Source organism: Papilio polytes, unplaced genomic scaffold (assembly GCF_000836215.1).
Source record: "Papilio polytes unplaced genomic scaffold, Ppol_1.0 DF824269.1, whole genome shotgun sequence".
Classification (NCBI taxonomy): Eukaryota; Metazoa; Arthropoda; class Insecta; order Lepidoptera; family Papilionidae; genus Papilio; species Papilio polytes.
Genome location: NW_013524935.1, coordinates 2,799,534 through 2,822,133, shown reverse-complemented (window position 1 = coordinate 2,822,133; position 22,600 = coordinate 2,799,534). Strand labels below are relative to the sequence as shown.

The following is a 22,600-nucleotide window of genomic DNA, read 5'->3' as shown; positions in this document are numbered from 1 at the left end:
CGTTACTCGATGTTTAACGACTTAGAGTCAATGACCTTAAGGTAACACGATTTCGATGTATAAAGTACGATAGTATGAAAATTTAAACGATCAAAGTTATCAATAATTCAATTCAGACAATTAATTCATAACAAATACGAAAGTAGGTAGAGCTTGCCCTGTATAGTACACAATAGTCCTAAAGAAAACTTGATGCCTTTAATTCAAGTTTAGCAACCACAAAACGTCCGTTTTAAAAACAGAAGGGAACAATTAGCAAAAACGCAAGATGATCATCAACGCCCATAGACATCCACAATACTAAGAGCCTGTCCCACCACTGGCTGATAGAGGCTGATATTGCTTAAAAATGACGTCACTGTCAGATAAGGGAACAAAATCCGATATTTCAATCACATATTTTACACGTTGGTTTCTTATCAGATAATTTACAATTTGGTGGGACAGGCCCTAAATCTATTACTACTAAGGAACATGATAATCGACCATTAAACAGCAGTTACTCTGACTATGATAATAAGAGCTTGAGAAACTATTCATCGTGCAAAGCACAATAAACTTGAACGGCAAAAAATGTCACCTCCATCATTCTGTCATCGTATCATAAAAGGTCATTTATTTTTGCATAATTATCCAATCATTTTCCAATTAGCAATCAGACATTTTGAACGGTAATACAGATTCAAACAACGTACGCTCATTACACAAACGATAATGAATGTGGGACCAATAAATAACTATAGTTCCCCGGACAGAGGGGGTCCAATTACATGGAGCTCTCCTGTAGTGCGGTTCCTTTGCGACCGTCGGCCTTTTAATGCCGGTTTTTACACGATGAATGTGCTTTTTGTATTATAGAATATATTTACTAAGCTTCACCTGCTTAGGAATATAGATAGATGTTTGTAATTTTTTTTTTGTAAAAGACAAAGATAACTTAATATAAAAAATTGTTAATATTGATTAAAAGGTTAACCTTAATATAAGTATAAGGATATATTATAGTTTCATTATAATTTGAACTTACATGAAATTCATAAAATCTGTCCCACTACTGACTGATAGAGGCTCAGATAGCTTAAAAATGACGTCACTGTCAGATAAGGTAACAAAATCCGATATGTGCATCACATATTTTACACGTTCGATTTTTATCAGACAATTTACAATTTGGTGGGACAGGCCCTTAATATCTAAATGGTAATGGTAACTTGATAAATAAAAAAGTCGATACCTAGTAAGAAAAAGTCAATGACTCCAACGTAAATAATCAATCTAACAAGTTAACCATTTGCATAATAATTTTTTTAAATTAACTGGATACAAATATTATCTGTGGTAATTAAATATTTAAATAAAAGAAGAATTTTACAGTCTAGCTTTTCAAATATACAATAATTTACATGTCTATAAAAAATGATACAATGTAACCAAAAATCCATCAAATATGATCAAGTTTCAATTCCCCTTTTTTAACTTGGCTGTAAGTTAGGAAAGTGTTATCTTGAAGGCTTCGTAGGTACTGGGGGTGTTTGACTGTTCTCCGAGGGGTGCCTGTTGGGGTAGATAAGAAAATAATATTTCCTCTCCCTGTCAATTCAGACCACGGTCTAAATCTAAGACTTTTATAAACTAACTTTTGTATTTAAATTATTTTTTATCTGTCGTATGAAATATGTTTATAATACTTGACAATACTAATCTCATCAATTCAAAAGTATGTGTTCGTGGTATTAGTATCGGAATCAATGCAGTTTAATGAACTCTCGTGGTATCGAATGCCCACGCTGTTCGGCCAGTGCTGGGCAAACACTGCCCACTGCCCACTGCCATTGCCCAGTGCCCATTGCCCACCCGTCAATTTCACGCCAGTTACACGCGCACAATACCCGCGCATTAAAAACAAAAACCATTTGAAAATGGAAGGCAATTCGTGGTTTTTTTTTTCGAAAGTTACATTATTGTATAAAGCCAGTAACAAAATTTTAATTGTTTACACTTTATAAGCTTTTACATGAAAATAATTTGACAGAATGCTTTATACTGAAATGTTTTTATTTCTTATTCCTTTTTAAAGTTATACTGAAATAATTATGCTACCAAAGAACCCTAGAGTTTTAACAAACTAACAATTACTAATAAACCCGTCCTAAAGTCAAACCGTCCAAATTACGCTAAAAGCCGAATTTAACCTTCGATACGTCGCCGACAATTACGGCTAATAAATTATAATTTCAATAATAAGCGTGTAACAAAAAAGTTTGAAGATGACCAAATTAGCGTGAGCTGTTTTGTATCATACAACACTTCGATTATAGGAAGTAAAAAACATGTGTCCAGGGGTCAGGAGGATTGGTTTCATATCGAAACGCAACGCACGTCCCGTAATAGCGTTCGGTAACAGTGCCCTCACTAGTGATTATGACGATTAAAGTCGATAACTTGCATCGACACCGGCTATTTGGTTAGTCTGCCGATTATCGATAATTTGCCTTCGGGGTACGCTTCTGACCGATTATGATTTTTTTGTGCTCCATACGTGATCTGTGTTTGCAACTGATACTTCCGTTAGTATTTCTTAGAACTTTGTGCAAGATTTAACGGAAACATTAGTAGATATTATTTTAAATGACTATAATTTGTCTATGCATAAAGTCTATAGCAACCAGACATTAAAGTGTAGTGTATTTATAGGTAGAGAAATCATCATTAAATGTGTAGTACGAGCATGTCAATATTCCTGTTTGTTTCCACTGTCGTATCATTTGTTTACAAACTTATTGTTATCACTCTCACTGTTATTATCTTTGGAAAAAACAATTTAGTACAAACATTTCGGCAGTGGAATTTTACGGTTAATTTAATTATGGGGTTGTCACATTATAAGGTAGGTATTATAAATTAGACTATTGTATGAACCTTTTAAAAACGTCGGTTTTCTACAAAGCAAATTATAAAATCGTTTCTTTTTTAAATTTCAAAATTATGAGAATACGATAAAATGCAAATACCCATTCATTATATTTTTTTCTATAATATAACTATTCGTTTAATTACGAAGTATCCCGAAAGTAGAGCGCACGAGAATGGAAACGGCTCATCTCGACATATTTTACTGCCTATAATTCTATTCCACGGCGACGTATAAAATAGAAACTCCAGCTCGGAGAGCTTTCAAAAGCGCTACATTAAAACATCATAAAGATCCAAACATAAACGTTTACTGCGTCCAGTTTACGAGCGCGGCTACCTATCGATCGTTTTGACGATAAATAAAAATTAATGTTCAGACATGGGGCAGAGATGGCGCTCTCTTACTCAATCATTGAGGATTCCAGATCAGTTCTGGTACTACGTTATGCTAATTTAATGTCCATAGTGTTATTAACCAACGTATATTAGACTACCTGTTGCTTGCGACGTCCACGTGATATAAAAACATAGTCATATGTACCTAGCGATGACATAGCTATTTAAGGGTATAAAATTTGAAATCATCCCGTAAGGTTTTAAGTTATTTCAATACATACAAAAATACAAATCTTTCCTTTTTATAATTAACGTAGAGTTGAGGAAATTTTCGTTCAACTCTTAGCTAAAAATTAATTGAAAATTAAAATTGAATTATCCATTACTCATTTATATAGACTGAAACACTTATGATTTTAATATTACCTTGCGTCTAAAAGAATAGACAATTGTTTTAATTGAATCACGAGGTAACACCTACATTACAGAAGTTAATATTAGAGGAAAAACAAGTATTAATATTCAAGGGAATTCAAAACAGAAAGTCCCTGCCAATCTTATTAACTCGATCGGTCCGTCGGATGCAGCATCGCGAATAACGACCCCCAGCAACCCCCCGGGCGCAGGGGAGGAGGGCGAAATGGGATTCTATCACTCTCCTCCATTCCACGCCGTTCGTGCTTTCTCTACGTGACTGTACATAGCTTTACACAAAGAAATGTCGACCTTATTCTAATGAAATAAAGTTCAAATTTCTCTGATTTATGTCAACAGCGTGGTCGCTGGGTTTTTGTTTACGTCTGTAATTTGATGTTTTATGTTTTTTTATGTTCAGTCGACATTCATGTTTGTCGCCAGTTTGTGAATATTTGAATCAAAACTCTAGAATAGTTTTGTTTAGTCTGTGGAACAATTTAAAGTTTAAAATCTTGGACTAACGGATCGCTACATTTACGGAGATTTACTTTTATACATTTATAATACGGTTCCTTTTATTTGTTTTAACTTGCCAAAAGTAGAATAAAGTTTAAGCGAAACACAAACATTGGCTAACGAAAAAAACACGATTCTTGAGAAAAAACCACGACATCTTTTTCTACTTTTTGATGTCCCGGTTTGTTTTTATTTATGCAAGTTATTTGCCCAAATATCTATTTCTTTAACTTCAGGAACTAATTTAAAAGCTACTTACACTTAAGAGTTAAGATTTAAGTAGATTATTGCATTAAAAATTTAAAAACAAAGCTTTAAAGTTACCTAAACCGTTAATGTGCGGTGGAAAAAATATTTACTTGTAACGGATCAGCTCTGAAACTAATGAACCGGATTTTGATAATTTTTTGCAAATCGAAAACTACTCGAACCAGAAATGACAAAAATAGATATTTTTTACTACAGTTCCATTTAAGATTTTAGACAACGCTCATGAAGCTCCCGGTCACAGATTATACAAGCGAAATATTGAAAATTGTTTGAATGTTATTGTTACTATGTAAAAATATCATAAATAACCATTTTTTTTCTACTTATAATACATTGGCAGTTCTACTGACAAAGACAAATTACTAACGAATCATATAACCTTTAAATATGAAAAACTAGCGTTCGCCCGCGATTCTCCCAGTGTACTATTAATACAAATAAAAGTAAGACACTTATGTGTTCTTACAGATTATGCTCTACATCTATGCCAAATTTCGTTGAGATTCGAATCGAATATCGATCCATCCATTTACTGTCGCATTTATAATCTTAGTAAGATTGAGGTAAGAAGCGAACTAGTTGTATGTTCTTACCAAGAAATTCTTCCACTATCAACATGTATAGTCGTCTCTGATATTTCAAAGAGAACGATAGAGATGATAATATTATCGTTATAGTTATGATGGAGAGATGAACAATCGTTGCAATCGTTTAACCCTCTCCCTGCTGTATCAGTGGCATACGCGTCAGAGCGGGCCCATTCTAAACAAAAACATATCATAGCCCCCGTTCGGTTGCTCGATAAACAGCCCGCAGCATAAATGTGGGCCTAAGGGCTTGTACAGAAACTCGGAGTGAAAAAGATTGTTAAAATGTAGAATGATTGTATTTTTTAAAATATACGCCAAAAACACTTTTCAATGTACTTCAGGATTTAATAATTGAATCATATTTTTAATAGTTTTCGTGTTCTCTTAAGATATAATTTAGAATTTTTGTATGAAATATAAAAGAGCATAGAACTAGAAATAATAAATAGCGCGATACATCTCAACCCCAGGCGGCGCGGCGCGTGCGACTGATTGATAAGCGTTATCAGGGCACGCACTCGGGGGCCCGGCTGCCGCGCGCAGATTAACCCTCCCTTCCACACACAGGGTTGCTATAAGTATATTTTTGAACAAATATTACACAAATTATGATAATTTTTTTTTAGTTTTTTTTAATCAAATAAGGGATATATGTAACAACGTTAAATGCTTTGTACTTATGTTTCAGAAAATTCGCTTATCAGGTCCAGACGGACTTGTCTTTATGATCTCGCGCTAATTCTTAATTTAAATTTTCTTTTATACTCAATAGATTTACGAACTAAATGTTCAAAAGTATGTGGTTCTATGAAGTTTATGAACACTTGACTTTTACAAATTATGTCAAACATATATATTCTGTATATGCATAGCTAAAAAAGGTTGGATAAACGAATTAACGGTATCAATAACCGCGTAAGCTTCTTATCCCCTGTACGGGGTTTGCAGTTCCCGGCCTAATCTCCTCGTCCAAGGGCTTAGAGCAGCCAGTGGAAGTGATTTCTTGTTGCTGTATCATATATTCCGATCAGAGGGGGTTTTATCAAACGTAAATATCATGCTCCCCTTCTTCGACCTGCCAAAAGACGCGCGAAATGATACTGGCATGTAAGAAAAAAACACATTTTTTGAATTTTGAAATTCGAATGTTTTTTTTCCTCTATGTGGATTTGCAGTTGTAATTTTTTAATATGTTTATGGCAACAAATAAAAAAAACGAATAGCAGGAAGTAAATACTAAAAATTAAAAAGAAACATCTTTTTGGCGAAAATTTATGTACGGACTACTGTTCTAATTAGTAATGATTTGAATAAAATGTAATAAAACAATAAAGAAAATGGTAATAGAATACGTAAATTTCTAGCTGGCCAGTATTAAAATGTTATAGTAGATGATGAAACCTCATTTCTACGTGTTAGATTCGAGCGCATGCAAATGAGATGTTGTCGGATATTCCGACTATAAATAAATCAAAATTAATCTTCATCATAAATGTTAATGTGGACCACTGGCTGTGTTAAAATGAACACGAAAACATGGGAAAGGAACAAAACATTTTGTTATATCGCATTTTACTGTTTTTAACTCTACAAAAAAGATTTGTTAAATTTTAAAGAAGCGACAAATTAAATGTAAAACGTAGAAATAGAATAATGTTACGGTAATTTATTCTGCAAATATCAATAAATATACTTTAAGTTAACTGAATAAGCGTAAGGATATACACATTTGATAAAAGTACGTAGAGATTTTTGTATACTATATTTTGTAGAATTTTTTTTTTAAATAAGAGGAGTGTTTTAGCTATAGTAAATAGGTTTTCAGAGCATTTTGAAGTTAATGTTTTACAGAAGATTTCGTGAAAGTATAGAGGTAGGGAAAATAAATCCAGAGGCGTTAGGGTTGCGTTGTTTGCGTTTCCGTGGCCACAACATGTGCGCGCCCGCGGCGCCGCGTGTTTACGTTGGGTAATTGTGTTTAGACATTGTTAGAGTGGAATAATACGGCAAATATTGCCCGCGGAATAACTACGATGATGTAATGGACCGGGCACAGAAATATACTTAATATACTTCTATCTAGCTTAATACAAAGGCCGAAAAAGATTGGTTAATGTTAAGAATAAAAGGTAAAATCTTACAAATTCAAACATAAAGCCATTTCATTTGACCACAAAAAGGAAATCCGCAGTAAAAACCTTTGACGTACAAAAATATATTCAAATTTCCAACAGTTCACGACTCTTGCCTGAACTGCCAACAGTTTTTTGTGGCTCACGCCAAGGCATTGCCTTTGACAATGAGATACACGAAAAAAAAAGATGTTGTCTACGCCACTACCGCGTGGAGACGTGGCTAATGTGTAATTCAGTTGGCGTTTTTTTAACTTCATTCGTTTTGTTTCTTTTTTTTCACCGTTCGATTCGGTTACGGTTCGTATTGATCGAAAAATCCGATTTCAAAATGGGCGCTCCGAGAATTTTATTGTTGCCCGCGATACGTTCTTAAACAATAAAAAACTCTTTTTTAATCTGTGAATGCAATTCTCACATGTCACGTTCGAATATCGAAGGGGACTCCGGTCATGTTTTAGAAAAGTAATTATACGAAAACGATTGGCTCCGAATCGCTGCGAGGACAATAAAAGACCTAATTTATTTTTTTCATGCGGCAACACCGCCTTGTGTTGCGAACGTGATAGCGTATGTTGTTTGATTGGTCTTGCGTAAATAGCGGCTACAATAAAACCACTGCAATTTCAAAGCAATCTGACAGTTGACAGATCCTATTTTACGACACCCGACCACAATGTCGTCACACAACGAAATCTTAATAAAGAATAAACACACCTAAAATAACTACCAGATACATTGCCTTGTAACTAAGTTTTGTACCTTAGTAAAATAAAGTAATAACAATTTTAACGTTACACATAAATGAAATTATACATAAAGAAAATCTCTCAAGTTGTTAATGATTCGGTACCAAAGAATAACGAAATGTAAAACATAGAGCAAAGCTAAGTGGCACAATTATTATGCATATACATAACATTAATAAGAGTAATGACATGATACTAAACCGTGAATAATCTCATACATTACTATTTAACAAGTAGTGTTTACAGCTCTACAGTAATTAGATCGTCGTTTATCTGGCATTTTTTTCTTATAATAAAGCATTGGATCATTTCGAATTTACTAGCACCATCTATGTTTAATTATTAAACACTAACCTAACAAACAGCGCCATCTAGTGTAGGCATTTATAAATTAGGTTTAGTCATCTAAAAGTTAAAACATTCGAAATTCAAAAATGAAAACAACGGAATAACTTACAATGCGTTGGCGCTTTTCCCGCTAAGTAATCTTCTTTGCAGATGAATTTGTTATCATCTAGCACGTACAACTCCTCGCCGGTGGAGAGCTGCTTTCGGCAGACCAGGCACGTGAAGCAGTTAAGGTGGAACACCTTCTCCCGCGCCTTCCGTACCAGGTCGGATGGCGAGATACCGTGCCCACAACCGCTGCATTTTGTACCATATCTCCTGCGAAATAAGACATAATTTAATATCTATTCTCATGTAAGAGAGATAGAGAACAGATATTCATACAAAAATATCTCTTCTGTTTTCAGAGAGAATGAGACAGGCTAATTTATTGTGCATTTAAGAAATTTAGAAAAAAATAAATGGAAACTTCATTCTATTTTCAAAAGCAGCAGATCCGTTAAATACCACTTTAAATTTAACTAAGAAACTTAATAAAAAAATCAGATCCGGCATCTGCCGTATTACTATCGTAAAAATTAATCCCATCTAATTATCGACGCGGGTTCCCATATTTCATCTTTATTTTTCACTTTCACCATATCAATGATTTTAATAAACAAATCGTCATATAAAATTACCTCTTACCCTCTTAATTATAAGGTTTACAATTGCTTATCCTTAAGTTCTTGAAATAAAGATTTTACACCTTTTTTTGTTTTCATAAAAATAAGGATTTAATTTAAAAATGAAACAAAGTTTCCGTCTCAAGTATTAATAAAATGAAATGTGATCTTCAAATGCCATTTCTATGATAAAAAGTTACATTATTAAGGTCAAAAGGCTTAATAATTAAATTTATAGAAAATTTAAACATCATATCAGCGCGAACTGACATTTGACACAAAGCAATAAATTAAAAATTAAATTTCACTTTGACTAAATAAACCACGTTTTGATATCGAGCAGCACAACGGTGGTCTAATTCTGCGACTGCCACAAAACACGGAAATCGCACATAAATTGTTTTAAATAGCAAATAATCCTAATAATTTATATCTATTATAATGTTGATGAATCAAAGTGAACGTCGTAAACACAAACGTAACACGGATGCGAGGTTAGTAAAAAAAAAATCTAAAATCGCTTTAGAATCGATCTTTTCTTTCATTCGGTTGATTGAGTCCGACTTAACAACCAGATTTAACGAAGTAAACGAGTCGCCGCTGACAAATTTTATGTCCGTCCAAGTTAAAATATTAATCGTAAATATAATTTAGATATCACTTCTAAAAACGTGTTATCGACAAGCCATCAGAATATCGATGTATTGAAAAACGCGGCTCCGAAGTCATTAGGGTCAATAATGGATGTACAATGAAACGATGAGTTATGGCGTTAAATATATGCAAACGTTCGGAAATTAAAGCGATCTCGAAAAAATATCGACGCGTCTTATACAAGTAGGGATGTTCATTACATATCGATAGCAACAATGTGTGATTTTTAGACAATATTTATTTTAAAAAAATCACTACAAGAACTATATTAAGTTAATTTTAGGATTTACTGCAATTTAGAAGTATTTTGTTAAGGTAAATTCCAAGTTAGCATTCAAGCGGTAATCCAACTACTATATCTCTACTTTGAAAAACCACTGAGAAAACTTTAAAGAACATGTAAGATATAAGAAATTATAATATAAAGAGAAATAAACTACTTTTAGGAACAAAGTAACAGCGCACAAAGCGATAGACCCGAACTAAATTTTTGATAGGTTCATAAAAAGTAATTGTAGATTAAAATAATTAGATTAATCGTAAAGAAGCACGTCCCTAGTGATTACTAATCGGTAGTGTAGTAGCGTTAACGAACGCAACACTAATAACTGTTTTCGTAGATTACCGAATACGGAACAACTCGGACGATCAACGGTTTTCGTGAGTGATGTACTTAATCCTTCATTTTTAGGTCAATACCAAAAATTCTCGTTGCTACCGATTAAAATCGATTGTTATGTCAACCGATCATGCTATTTTATCTGTTGACACGCAATTTAAACATTTTTGGCTTTGATTTTATGTCAATGTTAGTGACCAATTAACCAATTACGTAATTGATTTATCTATGTTAATAATTATAGGTTAGTTATATAACTTTAAATACTGACATACTGATCTTGAGACACTCATTTATAGTTACATCGGATCGCTAAATTATCGCTAAGTGTGACGTTTAGTATGAATTTCCTTGTTCATAGGTAACAATACAACTACAACAACTAAAGGTCTAAATCAAACACCTATTTGTATTTAGAAAACTATCTTTTATCATAATTAATTATTTAAAGCACCACGACTGTAAAATACTGGCCACAAACACAAACTATAAACTATATTTTATTAAGAATAAAAACTTGTTTTTTTTTAAAGAAAACCACATGACAGTAACGAGCGGTTACGCCAGGATGTTTTTTAAAAAATCTTTTTAGTTTAAAGAAAACCAAAGACACAAAAATATATTGTCATATTGCGGTTAACCAATACAAGGAGAGTGCGAACTGCGAACTGACATGGTATTTATTATTATTTTTTTATCATCATGTAAAATTAGTCGTGCGATTTGCATAAGCGACAGAGGCCGTATGAATTATACATGAGGTCGATTTTGCTTGCTCGCGGTGTCGCGTCGCGTTTTCACGTCAATTAAAAGTCATAAACTAAAGAATAACACATTTTAGTGTAGGCTGTCGTATCTTGTAGGCACCAAACAACGTGGTCATGGCACAATTTTAGGTGTAATTGGGCCTAAAACGATACAGCTGCAGATATTTAAAAACACCTTTACTTTATTGAGAGCTTAAATGACACTTCGAGTTTTTTAATAAACTCAAATATAACTACTAATACTAAGTGTACACTAAGGGACATCTAAATAATTCTGTGTGCGTAAGTAAGATAACTAAGCATAAGGTAAGCGGACCTATTTAACATTTTTTATAAAAAAAAATAACAAAAGTGAAAATTATAATCAAGATTGTTAGTTAAAAAAGATTTGTTGCCAAAATATCTACTTATGTCTATTTCATATTTCAAGATGCATGAAACAGGAATTTTAGAAATACGGAAGAATATTTTTTTGGCAATCTCTCAATCTTGCCATACTATCTTGCCAGAACTAAATGCGGTCGAACGACGTAACTAGATAATATCTTCATAATAAAAGCTATTAAAAGCTTCCAGATTAGAGTACGCTATTTAAGAAAAGATTATAATAAATATCAAGTATGTAGTCAACATACGAGTAGGTTAATTGATTTGAGTTGAAAGAAATGTTTAATGAAAAAAATCTTAATTCGCAACCAAAAGTCAACTAGTCTTATTAAAGTTTTAATAACGTTACGAATACGTTTTCATTAATATCCGTGATAGTTCCTATGATGATAACAAATTGAAAATAGATACTAAAGCGGGCTCACACCTTTGACTATACTATAGAACAGTTATGCGATTGTCGATTGTTTTGCAGTCAATTCAACTGTTTAGTTGCACAACTAAAAATCGAGTACTGTGCCTCCATATAAGTTCATATAAATCAAAGCGCTTCTAAACAGTTAAGCTATAGTTTAGTCCAATGTGTGCGCGCTCTAACGGAATTTCGAAAACAATTTATGTATTAAATTCTTTAGAGAACCCTAAAACGGTATACAGAATTAAACCATTAAGACAACGGAAGTCGTAAGTGAACCGTTTTCCGCTGTTGGCTGACCTGCGACAAAATTACTCTTTTTTGTTGTTTTGTAGCGCCATATGATTTAACAATCTAATAGTAGGTTTCTTTACCTAAATTGATGTTTAGACAAATTACAGTTGAATGCAGGAATCGTCGGTGGTCTCAAGTGTTAAATATACAATAGGACTTCTGTCTTATACATCTTACTAATATTATAAATGCGAAAGTTTAGATAGATAAATGTTTGTTTGTAGCCTAAACTGATGAACGGATATCTGTGTAATTTGGCATATATGTAGAGGATAGCCTGGAAGTACATAATGGCTACTAACTTTTGTTTTTTTAATTTACACTTGGATTGAGTCGCAGGCGAAATCTTGTTTTTAATAGAAAAATTACCACAATCAAGACTAAAGAGAGATTTAATTTATCTATAAATTTGTTATTTAACTGACCTTCTATGTAGCACGTTTTGCATGACTTAAAACACTTCTAAGATATAAAGATTTCCTCATTGTATTTTATTTATAGCTTTTGTAGGTGATATCCGGAGTTAAGGCAAAATATTAAATGGACAGAATAAAAAAAAACTATAAGAAAAAGAGACGGTTAAACACTTTAACTGCGTATAGTAGTTAAGGAATAAATAATTACGTCATTAGTAACAGGTGTCCTAGCGCCGACAGCTTATGGGTCAACTTTATATTTTAAAGTTTAAAAAGGTTTTTGTTAGTTGTTATTATTAAACAAAAATATACATTTTCAACGTTTTGTAACTTAACTAAGCTGTCAATAGATACTACATTTCATTGCACTATCTTTCATTTCCACATTTGTCTCGTTACTTTAGAGCTGGCGCACACCTTTGACAAAACTATCGCACGATTTTATACGATTGTCGATTGTTTCGCAGCGCAGTCAACTGTTTATTAGCATAACTAAAATCGTTGTGTGATGCAGTGATGCGATAGTTCAGTCAAAAGTGTGCTCTTATGAGAATTAATATTCATCTATGCAGGTTTTGAGTGGAACGCAAGATGTAATATACTGGCCTCGATTGAGACATTGTCCGTATCCGTACTGACCTGAAGAAATCATTTCTGCAGAAGAGCTTGTTATCCCTAGAGTAGCATTTGTCAGCGAGTGGAGCACGGCAGTCGGCGCAGCGCACGCAAGCCGCGTGCCACGCGCGCTCCAGCACGTGCAGCAGGAACTTGTCCAGGATCGGCTTCTCGCAGCCGGCGCACGCCATCGCGCCGCCTGCCTCGCCGCGTCCTACACAACACAAAAAACTATTTACATCAGTCCTGTCCATACAGTCCTGTCCACACTATGTCATAACGAAATCTATAGTCCAGACTTCGCTGTTTTTTATATCAATGTTTTCAATGCCAAAATTTACACACCAGATACGGTTGTCATAGTAAAGGAATAGAGACAAGCATTCGATCGTTTAAAATGTATACAGTGGCCCTAAAAGCTCCTTAGGGTTAAGATTCACACGAGGTAAATCAATGTAGAATTAAATATTTCGCGACAGTTTTTACTATGGACGTTCTATAGAATAAAATACGTCGATACAAAGTCGAAATGCTAAGGTGGGTATCAGAAAATACTTGAAATGTAAACTATTTTTATAAATACAACAAAAGAGTACTTGTATGTGAATACCTTAACAAAAAGAAACTTTAAAGTTTTAATATAATAATCGGATTAACCAGAGCCCACTTACATTTTACAGATTTACTTAACGGCACTAGCAAGCAAAATACCAACTTGTATTACAATTTTCCTTTTATTCTTTACTTCATATATGATTAACATTTTCTGATTCTTATCAGTTAATATTTATGTTGTAATTACTGGTCTTTATCAAAAGGTTTTAATGTATCGTAAATTCTCTTCTTTACATACATTAGATATGCGTTTAAACACGTAATTTCGACAAGACCGGAAACTAACGATGCGCCATTTTGGAAGAAAAAATTAAACGGATGTGGGACGTGTGAAAAAGGTGTTTTTTAACATTATTTTTGCTAAATGCATGCTATATAATTAAAAGGGATAAAACGTTACACTTTACTTCTGTATAATTAAATTTAGTATTTATGTCCTACTATGTAATTATTTTAATAAATAATATTAAATTGAATTTATCAGCTATGGGCAATTTATAAGCATTTTAAAAATGTATAAAATAATTATAACTTATGTATGTAAATCAAATAGAAAACAATGCGACAAAAACATTGTCGTAGTCACAGATTCAAGAAATATATAGAGGGGGCATAGTTGACACTTTACTTGAGACATTTTTCACATGATCCTCACTAACGCTATCCGATTATCAATTGTCAATAGAAGGACACGAAGTGGTACTAAACTTGACAACTGATATAGTACCTTTCAGAGAAAGTACCGATAAAAAATTTTATTCACTATGCCTCGTCTATATACTTTTTAAATGCATGGGTTACAGGCAAATAAATGCTAGAAGAAATTAAAAGTTAATCAACCTCCTTGTCTGTAATTTTAAACTATTTAACCTTTACGATCAAGTTTCAAGAAACTACGTAAATGACTCGTAGCAATGTGCCAACGTTTTAAGAGACAATAAAACTTAAGTCCAGCCTTGTAATATCCTGCGTCCCTTTCATTCTAGTTCGATAGACAGAGATGGATACTTAGCCTAGTAAATCTAGGATATGGTGGAACGTTCGCTTGTTGCGTTCGAATGCTTTACCTATACAGTACTTCATAAAGTCGGCAGCCTGCTAGAAACATAATGGGATTGCGTTTTTACGATCGATAAAGGTTATGTTGAATAAAATTTTATTAGCATATGTTATTGCTTGGTACATAATGCAGGAAATATGTGTGTTTTAGAATGAACGATTTACAATCCGAACGCAAGAACAGTTTTATAAAAGAAAGCTTGTATGAAAGTTTTGCTTAACACACATTTTGTTTACCATTTGAAATAAAACTATACAGTTTTTATTTATAACTAGCTGTTCCCATGCGACTTCATCCGCATAAAATTGTTAAAACTTTATTTTTGTGTTTACATGTGTCAATTTATCAATTACAAATGTCAAAATGACATGACATGATGACAATCTTGCTTCCTTGATGTTGGCAGCAACTTATGGTCTCTTTCCCACATTAGAGTTTTTATCCAAAATATTTACCCCCTAAGTTTAACGGTGTTAAAATATGTAGCCTACAACGTTATGCAAGTGTAGGGCTTTTTATTAAAAAAAGAATTATTTAAAAATATGCTGTTATTGCTGATATCTTAGGCAACAAAGAAGTGTGTGTTTACGCTTTATTATAATAGTATAGATATAGATAGATGTAGACAATGAAATGCATTGTACGATTAACTTCCATTTCAAGCTTCTGCCCTTAGTCCTCTCAGAAATCCTCTGCGTTTTCGTAGAAATTGTTTCTCAATATCGAATCTAATGTAGGTGTGATTAACAGAGAGTAGAATCCAAGTTATTATTGTGAATTTTTTATTTATGCAAACATGTGTTTCGTTTAAAAATCTCAAGACTTTAATTGCCTTATAATCTCATGCGATTGTGTCCTAACACTTCGTTAGAGATGAACTCAACCGTGTCATGTTAACAGGATTTTTTTCTTTAAGCCGTTTTCGAACGTAACATTTGACATTTATTGGTCAAATTTATGAAGGTCGCGCGTTTTTAAATATTCCAAATTCGAATGGGGACGTGCGATTGGTCGCGCGTCATTTCAGACGCGTTCAGAAACATGGTGCCGCGATTCTACGGCTCATTTTAAAATAACTACCGTATTAAAAAGTACGATATGCTAAAAATCTTTCATGGAGGTAAAAAATTATCACACTTGCAAGATAATTTGTATTTAAAAAGAACCTAATGAGAAATTGGAAGCCGCAATACAGTTTTCGATTGTACCTAAATCTGGATACCACCAGTATTTAATTCTATTACCAATAAAGGAATTAGTTAAATCATAAAAATGTCATTACAAATTGTAGCGTGCGACTATCCGAACGATTTAAACCGTCAAAGATGATAAAAACAACAAAGTTGTCTATGGTTGTCAATAAAAGCAAGTTAATAACTTTCCCATGCGCATATTTAAATGACAAGTTATTAAATTACATTTTAACACGTTGAGTAATGTTTGTCTTCCAATTAACCGGTAAACCGCTGAACCAATTTCCATGCGAAGTTGAGGATCCGGGCTTATTAGTTGGCAACATTGAACTGCTAACAGAGCAGGCAACATTTCAACAAGCAGATGCAGTACAACAATGTCATTTCACATTATTTCATCATCTACTTTTTGTCTTTTAACCACTAGTTTTTAATGACTATTACACCTTAGAGATTAGAAAAGTTATTATTCAATTATTTTCTTTTATGCTAGAAATGCCATTAAAAACAGTCACATGTGTAGCATACAACATATAGCATAAAGTACTGAAAAGCCACTGTATTTGTAACAAGCTAGTTACTGATTCTTGGCTGGATAAAAAGGCTGGTTTATATCTCAATTAATGTCCTATCAAATCAAAACCTCCGCCCATATTTACTTTATGGTAACCGGATGAGAAGGGACTATGGTTTCTCCAGATTGATAATGACAGAAAAAACAAAATAACAGTAGTGTTCACTGCTTCAGCTGTCTACTCAGACAGCAATTATTTTTGTCTGTGACAAGCCTTAACTATTGGAGCACCAATTCATGAACCATTTTAATAAAAGAAGGCGGCAAACTTGCCGGTTCTTTTATAAAAATTAAAACGCTCATTTGCAGCAGGAAGATCGAGGCCGATGTGATCATCACCGCCCAAAGACATCCACAATACAGATACAAATATAAATATTTTATTATAATAGTAAATTACAGGACATGCGATGAAACGATGGAGACATAAACCAGAAAGTGTTTAGATTGAATGTGGATGGCTACAGAGGAAGAGGAAGACCGAAGAAAGTATGGATGGATTGTGTGAAAGAGGACATGCTTAAGAAAGGAGTGGATTCAGATATGACGGCTGATAGAGATGTATGGAAGAGCAGCACATACTGTGCCAACCCTCCATAAAGGATAAGGGTAAGTGGATGATGACTAAATTACAGGACATAACGTGAAAATTATACAGATATTTTTAATGAAAACTATGTACACGCAAATTATTGTAGCTGAAAAAATCCTCTACACTTTAGAGGGCTCTCTGGATAAGCCAGTAGGTGAGATTATTTCTTGAGATATTGGTGATTCTATGGGCGCCTTGATATTGAGGATGTCCATGGACGTCGAAGGATCTAAGTCCTTGCACAAGCATAAACCTTAGTTATTGTTTATTATTGCCCACTTATCTATACTTCTATATCTATACTATTATAATAAAGCGTAAACACACACTTCGTTGTTGCCTAAGATGTCAGCAATTATAGCATATTTTTGAATAATTGTTTTTTTAATAAAAAGCCCTACACTTGCGTCACGCTTTAAACTATATATTTTAACGCCATTAAACTTAGGGGGTAAATATGTTGGATAAAAACCCTAATGTGGGAAACAGACCATAAGTTGCTGCCAACATCAAGGAAGCCAGATTGTCATCATGTCATATATTGTCATGTTGATAATTCGACAAATGTAAACAATAATATAAAATTTTCATAATTACATGCAGATGAAGTCGCACGGGAACAGCTAGTTTTATATTAAAAGAATATAAACATGTATAACTTTACTAAGTTACGGGAGATATAACAGTTAACTAAAAAAATATTATCTTTGCTGTATGGGACAGTTTTCTCTTTTTTTATAACCTAAAATAATAAAAATAACGTCAACAAAAAGTTGGCACGCGTATCCGAAAAGAGTTAAGTGCTTTAAGAATTTCTTTGTTTAGTCGAACAGCGTTTAACAAAAACTTTAAAAAACTTTGCTTTGTAAATTAAAAAAAGATAAGAGGTGTTCTTAAAGAGGTTTTATGTTGTGGCATGTTTAATCCGCTTGGCTTTACTTTATTATGTTTTTAAAAATACAGTTTAAACTTTTTTAATTTGACAAAAGGTTACTGGCCATGTTATATGAAAGTTTTTTTTTGTGAAAGCAAAGATGTTTTAATCGTTAGTTCCAGATAATGTATATTTCGGTAAGTTAGGTGTTAGATATAATCTATTCTTATCTCGTTTACATAACTGTTGTTTACTAAAATATTAGTGGTCGCCTATTTGTTGAATAGTAACCAAAATCCATTGTCATTTTTTATTTAATAGCCTTATGCACTTCTTTCAGCTGACAGGTTATAATTCTGTTTACGGTATGTTAAGTTATTTCCATTCACTGTCCGACTGTTACAATTTATTACTTTTTTATCTGTCTTATTAACTTCTTTTTATCGTAGAATGTACTGTGCTGACCCTCTGTAGGAAGGGCGAGTTGATGACTTGTAGTCTATCACCATATAATCTTTTACCTTACATGTAACAATTTTATTTCGTATGTGGTTATGTCTGGAAATAACATCTTTGTATGTTGTATTTGTCAATATATTGAAAGTGATTGGTATTACAGGAGTTTAGGCCTAGCGCGTACCTTTAGGCCTAAACAGTATAAATACTAATTGCTTGGCTAAGTATGGGTTACTTTAAAAAATATTCATTCTCTTGTTATCAGAAATACATCAACTGTTAGATACATTTTTAGTTTAATATATGTGTGAATTAGTTCAATGTTTCATATAGCTAAATGAAGGACTTTCTTAATGCGAATAACTTGTTCATTATAACGAAATTAAAGTTACTTGATAAAAATAAAAAAAAATCAGATTATGTTTTGTTTGTAGTTGACTATAGCGATAAAAGAAGAAAAATAAGCAATCTTAACCATAACTTAAAATAAACTTAAGTTAAAAGATTAAAAAAAAAATAAAAAGGCAAACAAACAACCTCCATACGTCGGCATCCCAATTCACATTCACAGTTCCGTCCACAAAGTCGAAGAGATATTTTTTTTTAATTTTAGTTTATTGCAAACCGACACTGACTTTTACCAATGTGGTGCTGGTGGAAGGGGGCATGGGCCCCCCGTCCTGTAGCAAGGAAACCCGCCACTTCGGCACCTCTACACGGCACTTCACAGACACAACGCGGCTACCGCGCAAAATACGTTTAACACGCGCGCCGTCCGAACGCGTACTGAACAAAAACCTATAGCTTTTTTCATGTGACACAAACAGCGATGAGACAGAGATATATTAAGCTTTCGTGTTAGATAAAGAGGGAGATGGTAGCGAGGTGTAGAAGGCGTGGTCGGAGCGAAGGGCCACTCGCGAGCTAGGGGGTGTTGCCCGCAATGTACTCTAGTAGGTTGTTTTTTGTGCGTTGTGCGCGGTAGTGGGATTTCATTTTGTGGGACACGTGCGGCGTCCGCAGTAAATTTGAATCGGCCCGCCGCCGCCCGCCGCCCGCCGCCCGCCGCCGGGTCGGGTAGCCCGACGTAATTACACAGGCTGTATTCGGCTGCGTCTAGCCCCGGCTGTGTTTTGACTGGGGGCGTGTTGGGCGCCCAGCGCTCACCGCCTCAACGCGTTTTTCTTATAATCCTTTATTTTGCGAGACTCCTCTCGATATCTACATCAGTTTTAGGAATCTTCGATCCTTCGGCTTATAAATCATTGAGGGTTATATTTAAAGCTTGAATAAAACCCTTGCTTGTATATGCTTGTTATGAAATAAGATTAAATAGTTCCTAGGCATTAAACAAATATTTTAGACAAAATTGAAGCTGTAATTTTTACATTGTAGACTGGATTTCCAGATTTCGAATTGAATACTATTAAGATTTTCATTACACATAGGTACAATCGTGACAAAAGAACAAAAGTTCTCCGAAATTCTCCAAAATAGCAAAATGACTGTTGCCTATACACATCTGCAAAGATGCATCGCAAAAGAGGATGGATACAAAGACGATAAATGTGTCTTATTCTGTCCCGAACTTGTGTTCTTATAAGGAAAATAAGACTATAATTAGGCCTCCAGCACACACACTTATCAGACTGTACAAGGAATTGCTTCCACTTGACGTCTTTTGTGTGGTATTGCACCGGACGAACAAGACTTTTGTACAAAGGTTTTATTGCTGGCTCTACCACTGTTTTCATAAGATCACAATGTGATACTATTGTCATCTGTCATATTGATTTGATGCTATATTGCCGTATCTCAGTAAAAAATTAAAGTGGTTAAATTAAGTGGTTTTATAAATTGAATCACCATTTTGAGCTTATCTTTTCTCTAGCTTTATCTCAGTCACGTGGTGTCGGCGTATAAGGTTTTTATAAATGTTGTGGTTTAAATTTTCCGGCTGAAAGGGTACCTGGCGCCAACTTAACTTAAAAATGAATGAATTATTTTATTTGACAAAGCTATTCTTCAAATTTTTAATATGTATTACAAATGTACAGAAAAGCATGAAACTTTACTTTCTCGAATACGTCAACAATGCTGCATGTTATCAAATAAACTGATAAACGCGTTAATTTCTGCATAAAATTGCATTGTTTATATTGGCTACAATGGTAGAGGAATACCGAAGAAAGTATGGATGGATTGTGTGAAAGAGGATATGCTTAAAAAAAGTGTGGATTCAGATATGGCTGCTGATAGAGATGTATGGAAGAGCAGCACATACTGTGCCGACGTTCCATAAGGGATAAGGGCAAGTGGATTGATTTTATTAGATTAGGTAAAACTAAAAAATAATCATATCAGCAAATTAGTAGGTAGGTATGTTATGATATCGAAATGTAAAAGATGCCAGTTTGAGTTTACAAGTTATACGAGGTAATCACCATTTCACCAAGTATAATTTAAAAAATCACACATAAAAACCCTTTAAAAAATTACTTCTACACTATACTAATGGTAGCTAGAATCCAACTGTTAGACATAGACTAGATTATTTGATAAATGGATGACAAAACAACATGGAGTTTTACCCGTAGAAATCTACTGTAATACACAACCCGCTACAAGTTTAACTGCCCTCTTAAATAAATCTCTTAAATTCTTTTGCATTTTTGCAATTAAGAAATCAGACTTTTTATTTTATTGCTAATAGAAGGTGGCAAACGACCAAGCGGCCACCTGAATCCACAGAAATGGAAAGCGACCGCTGCCCATAAACATCCGCAATTGCAGATGCGTTGCCTACCCTTGATTGACGGAGGAGGAGACGCACATAAAGAGGAAATTTTCCCTTCCTGTGCATCTCCTCCACCGTTAAATCCCCCTTTCCTTCCCATCCTTTCCTCTCAAGAAAAGGGTGGAAAGGGAAAGGAACTAAAATTAGGCCTCTGACACCACACTTATCAGACGAAACGCGGAATTGCTTCCACTTCACGCCTGTTTTCTGTGTAGTCGTGGTATTACACCGGTCGAGCCGGCCCATTCGTGCGAAGATGTTAAAGCGGGCTCTACCACTGTTAAAATTGTAAGATTTACGTAAGAAAACGTGTTATTTGTGGTAAAATATAAGTTGTAATGTGTAGGAGTTGTACACGATTCAGCACATATTGTAGATTAGCAATACACCTGCTTGTGCAAACTTCTAACTAGGTATATACAAGATATCATTAATTTACTAAATCAAGTCATTTTACGTAGAAAGCCTCTGAGTGATTAAAATGAACTATTTTATTATGTCTAAAAATAATTATCACCAGCTCACTATACGTCCCCGCCGAGGGGCTCGGAGCCTACCCTAACAAGGAGTGACTAGGCCATAGTCAACCACGCTGCACTGCGGGTTGGTTGACTTCACACATATCTTTGAATTTCTTCGCCGATATGTGCAGGTTGCATCACGTTTTCTTTCACAGTCGGTTATATTATGTACATATGAAGTTCGAAAAATGGAAACTCACATTGGTACATGGCGGGTTTCGAACCCAAGACCTGTAGATTATTATCAGTTTTTAATAGTTTTCTTAATAAAACATTGTTAATCCACTTACTTGTTTCTTTCTTCGGTGTAAATGTGACAACAGACTGGTAATACACCTACGGTTCCTCTTGTTTATTGGATGTCCATGAACGCTAAAAAAAAATTGCAATGAGCGGTTAATCCATTTTTGTGACGATAGCCTTACAAAATCATCGAAGTAAATATCGCATCGATCTAAAAAGATTAATGATTCGGTTCGACTACATTTTGTACAGTATAATTATAATACAAATTCAATATATCTTAGTTTTCTTTTTTTGTATCGATTTGGTAGTATATGTATTCGTCACAGCGCCATCTATTGATAACTCACTTTTTTTTTACTAAATCTTATGTTTTTGTTTGTCGTTAGTACCAACAACTAAAAATAGATGGCAGTCTTCACTCTAGACTACTCACAACAAATAAAAATGTGTAAAATGAACCTCAGGCTAAGTTAATAATTTACTTGAAACAAATAAAACATTTTTACTAATTATAGGAAGGAAATTAAAAGTTCAATTGAAAAATACAATGTTTATTAATCACACTTACA

At 33.9% G+C, this 22,600-nt stretch overlaps 1 protein-coding gene across 3 annotated transcripts in view; it reads right to left on the bottom strand.

Annotated features, from left to right (window-relative positions):
- LOC106107010 (LIM/homeobox protein Lhx1) overlaps positions 1-19,230 on the bottom strand; it is a 49,983-nt gene extending 30,753 nt beyond the window's left edge. For 2 of the 3 annotated variants that reach the window (XM_013287681.1, XM_013287690.1), the window contains exons 1-3: positions 19,005-19,230; positions 13,128-13,317; positions 8,381-8,589 (exon numbers count right to left, since the gene is read on the bottom strand). In XM_013287681.1, coding sequence (XP_013143135.1) covers positions 8,381-8,589; positions 13,128-13,317; positions 19,005-19,020 — 415 coding nt within the window. In that variant the 5' untranslated portion in view covers positions 19,021-19,230. The remainder of the gene's footprint in view (positions 1-8,380; positions 8,590-13,127; positions 13,318-19,004) is intronic. The other variant, XM_013287699.1, reaches the window with a different exon arrangement.
- Between the last annotated feature and the right edge of the window lie 3,370 nt (positions 19,231-22,600).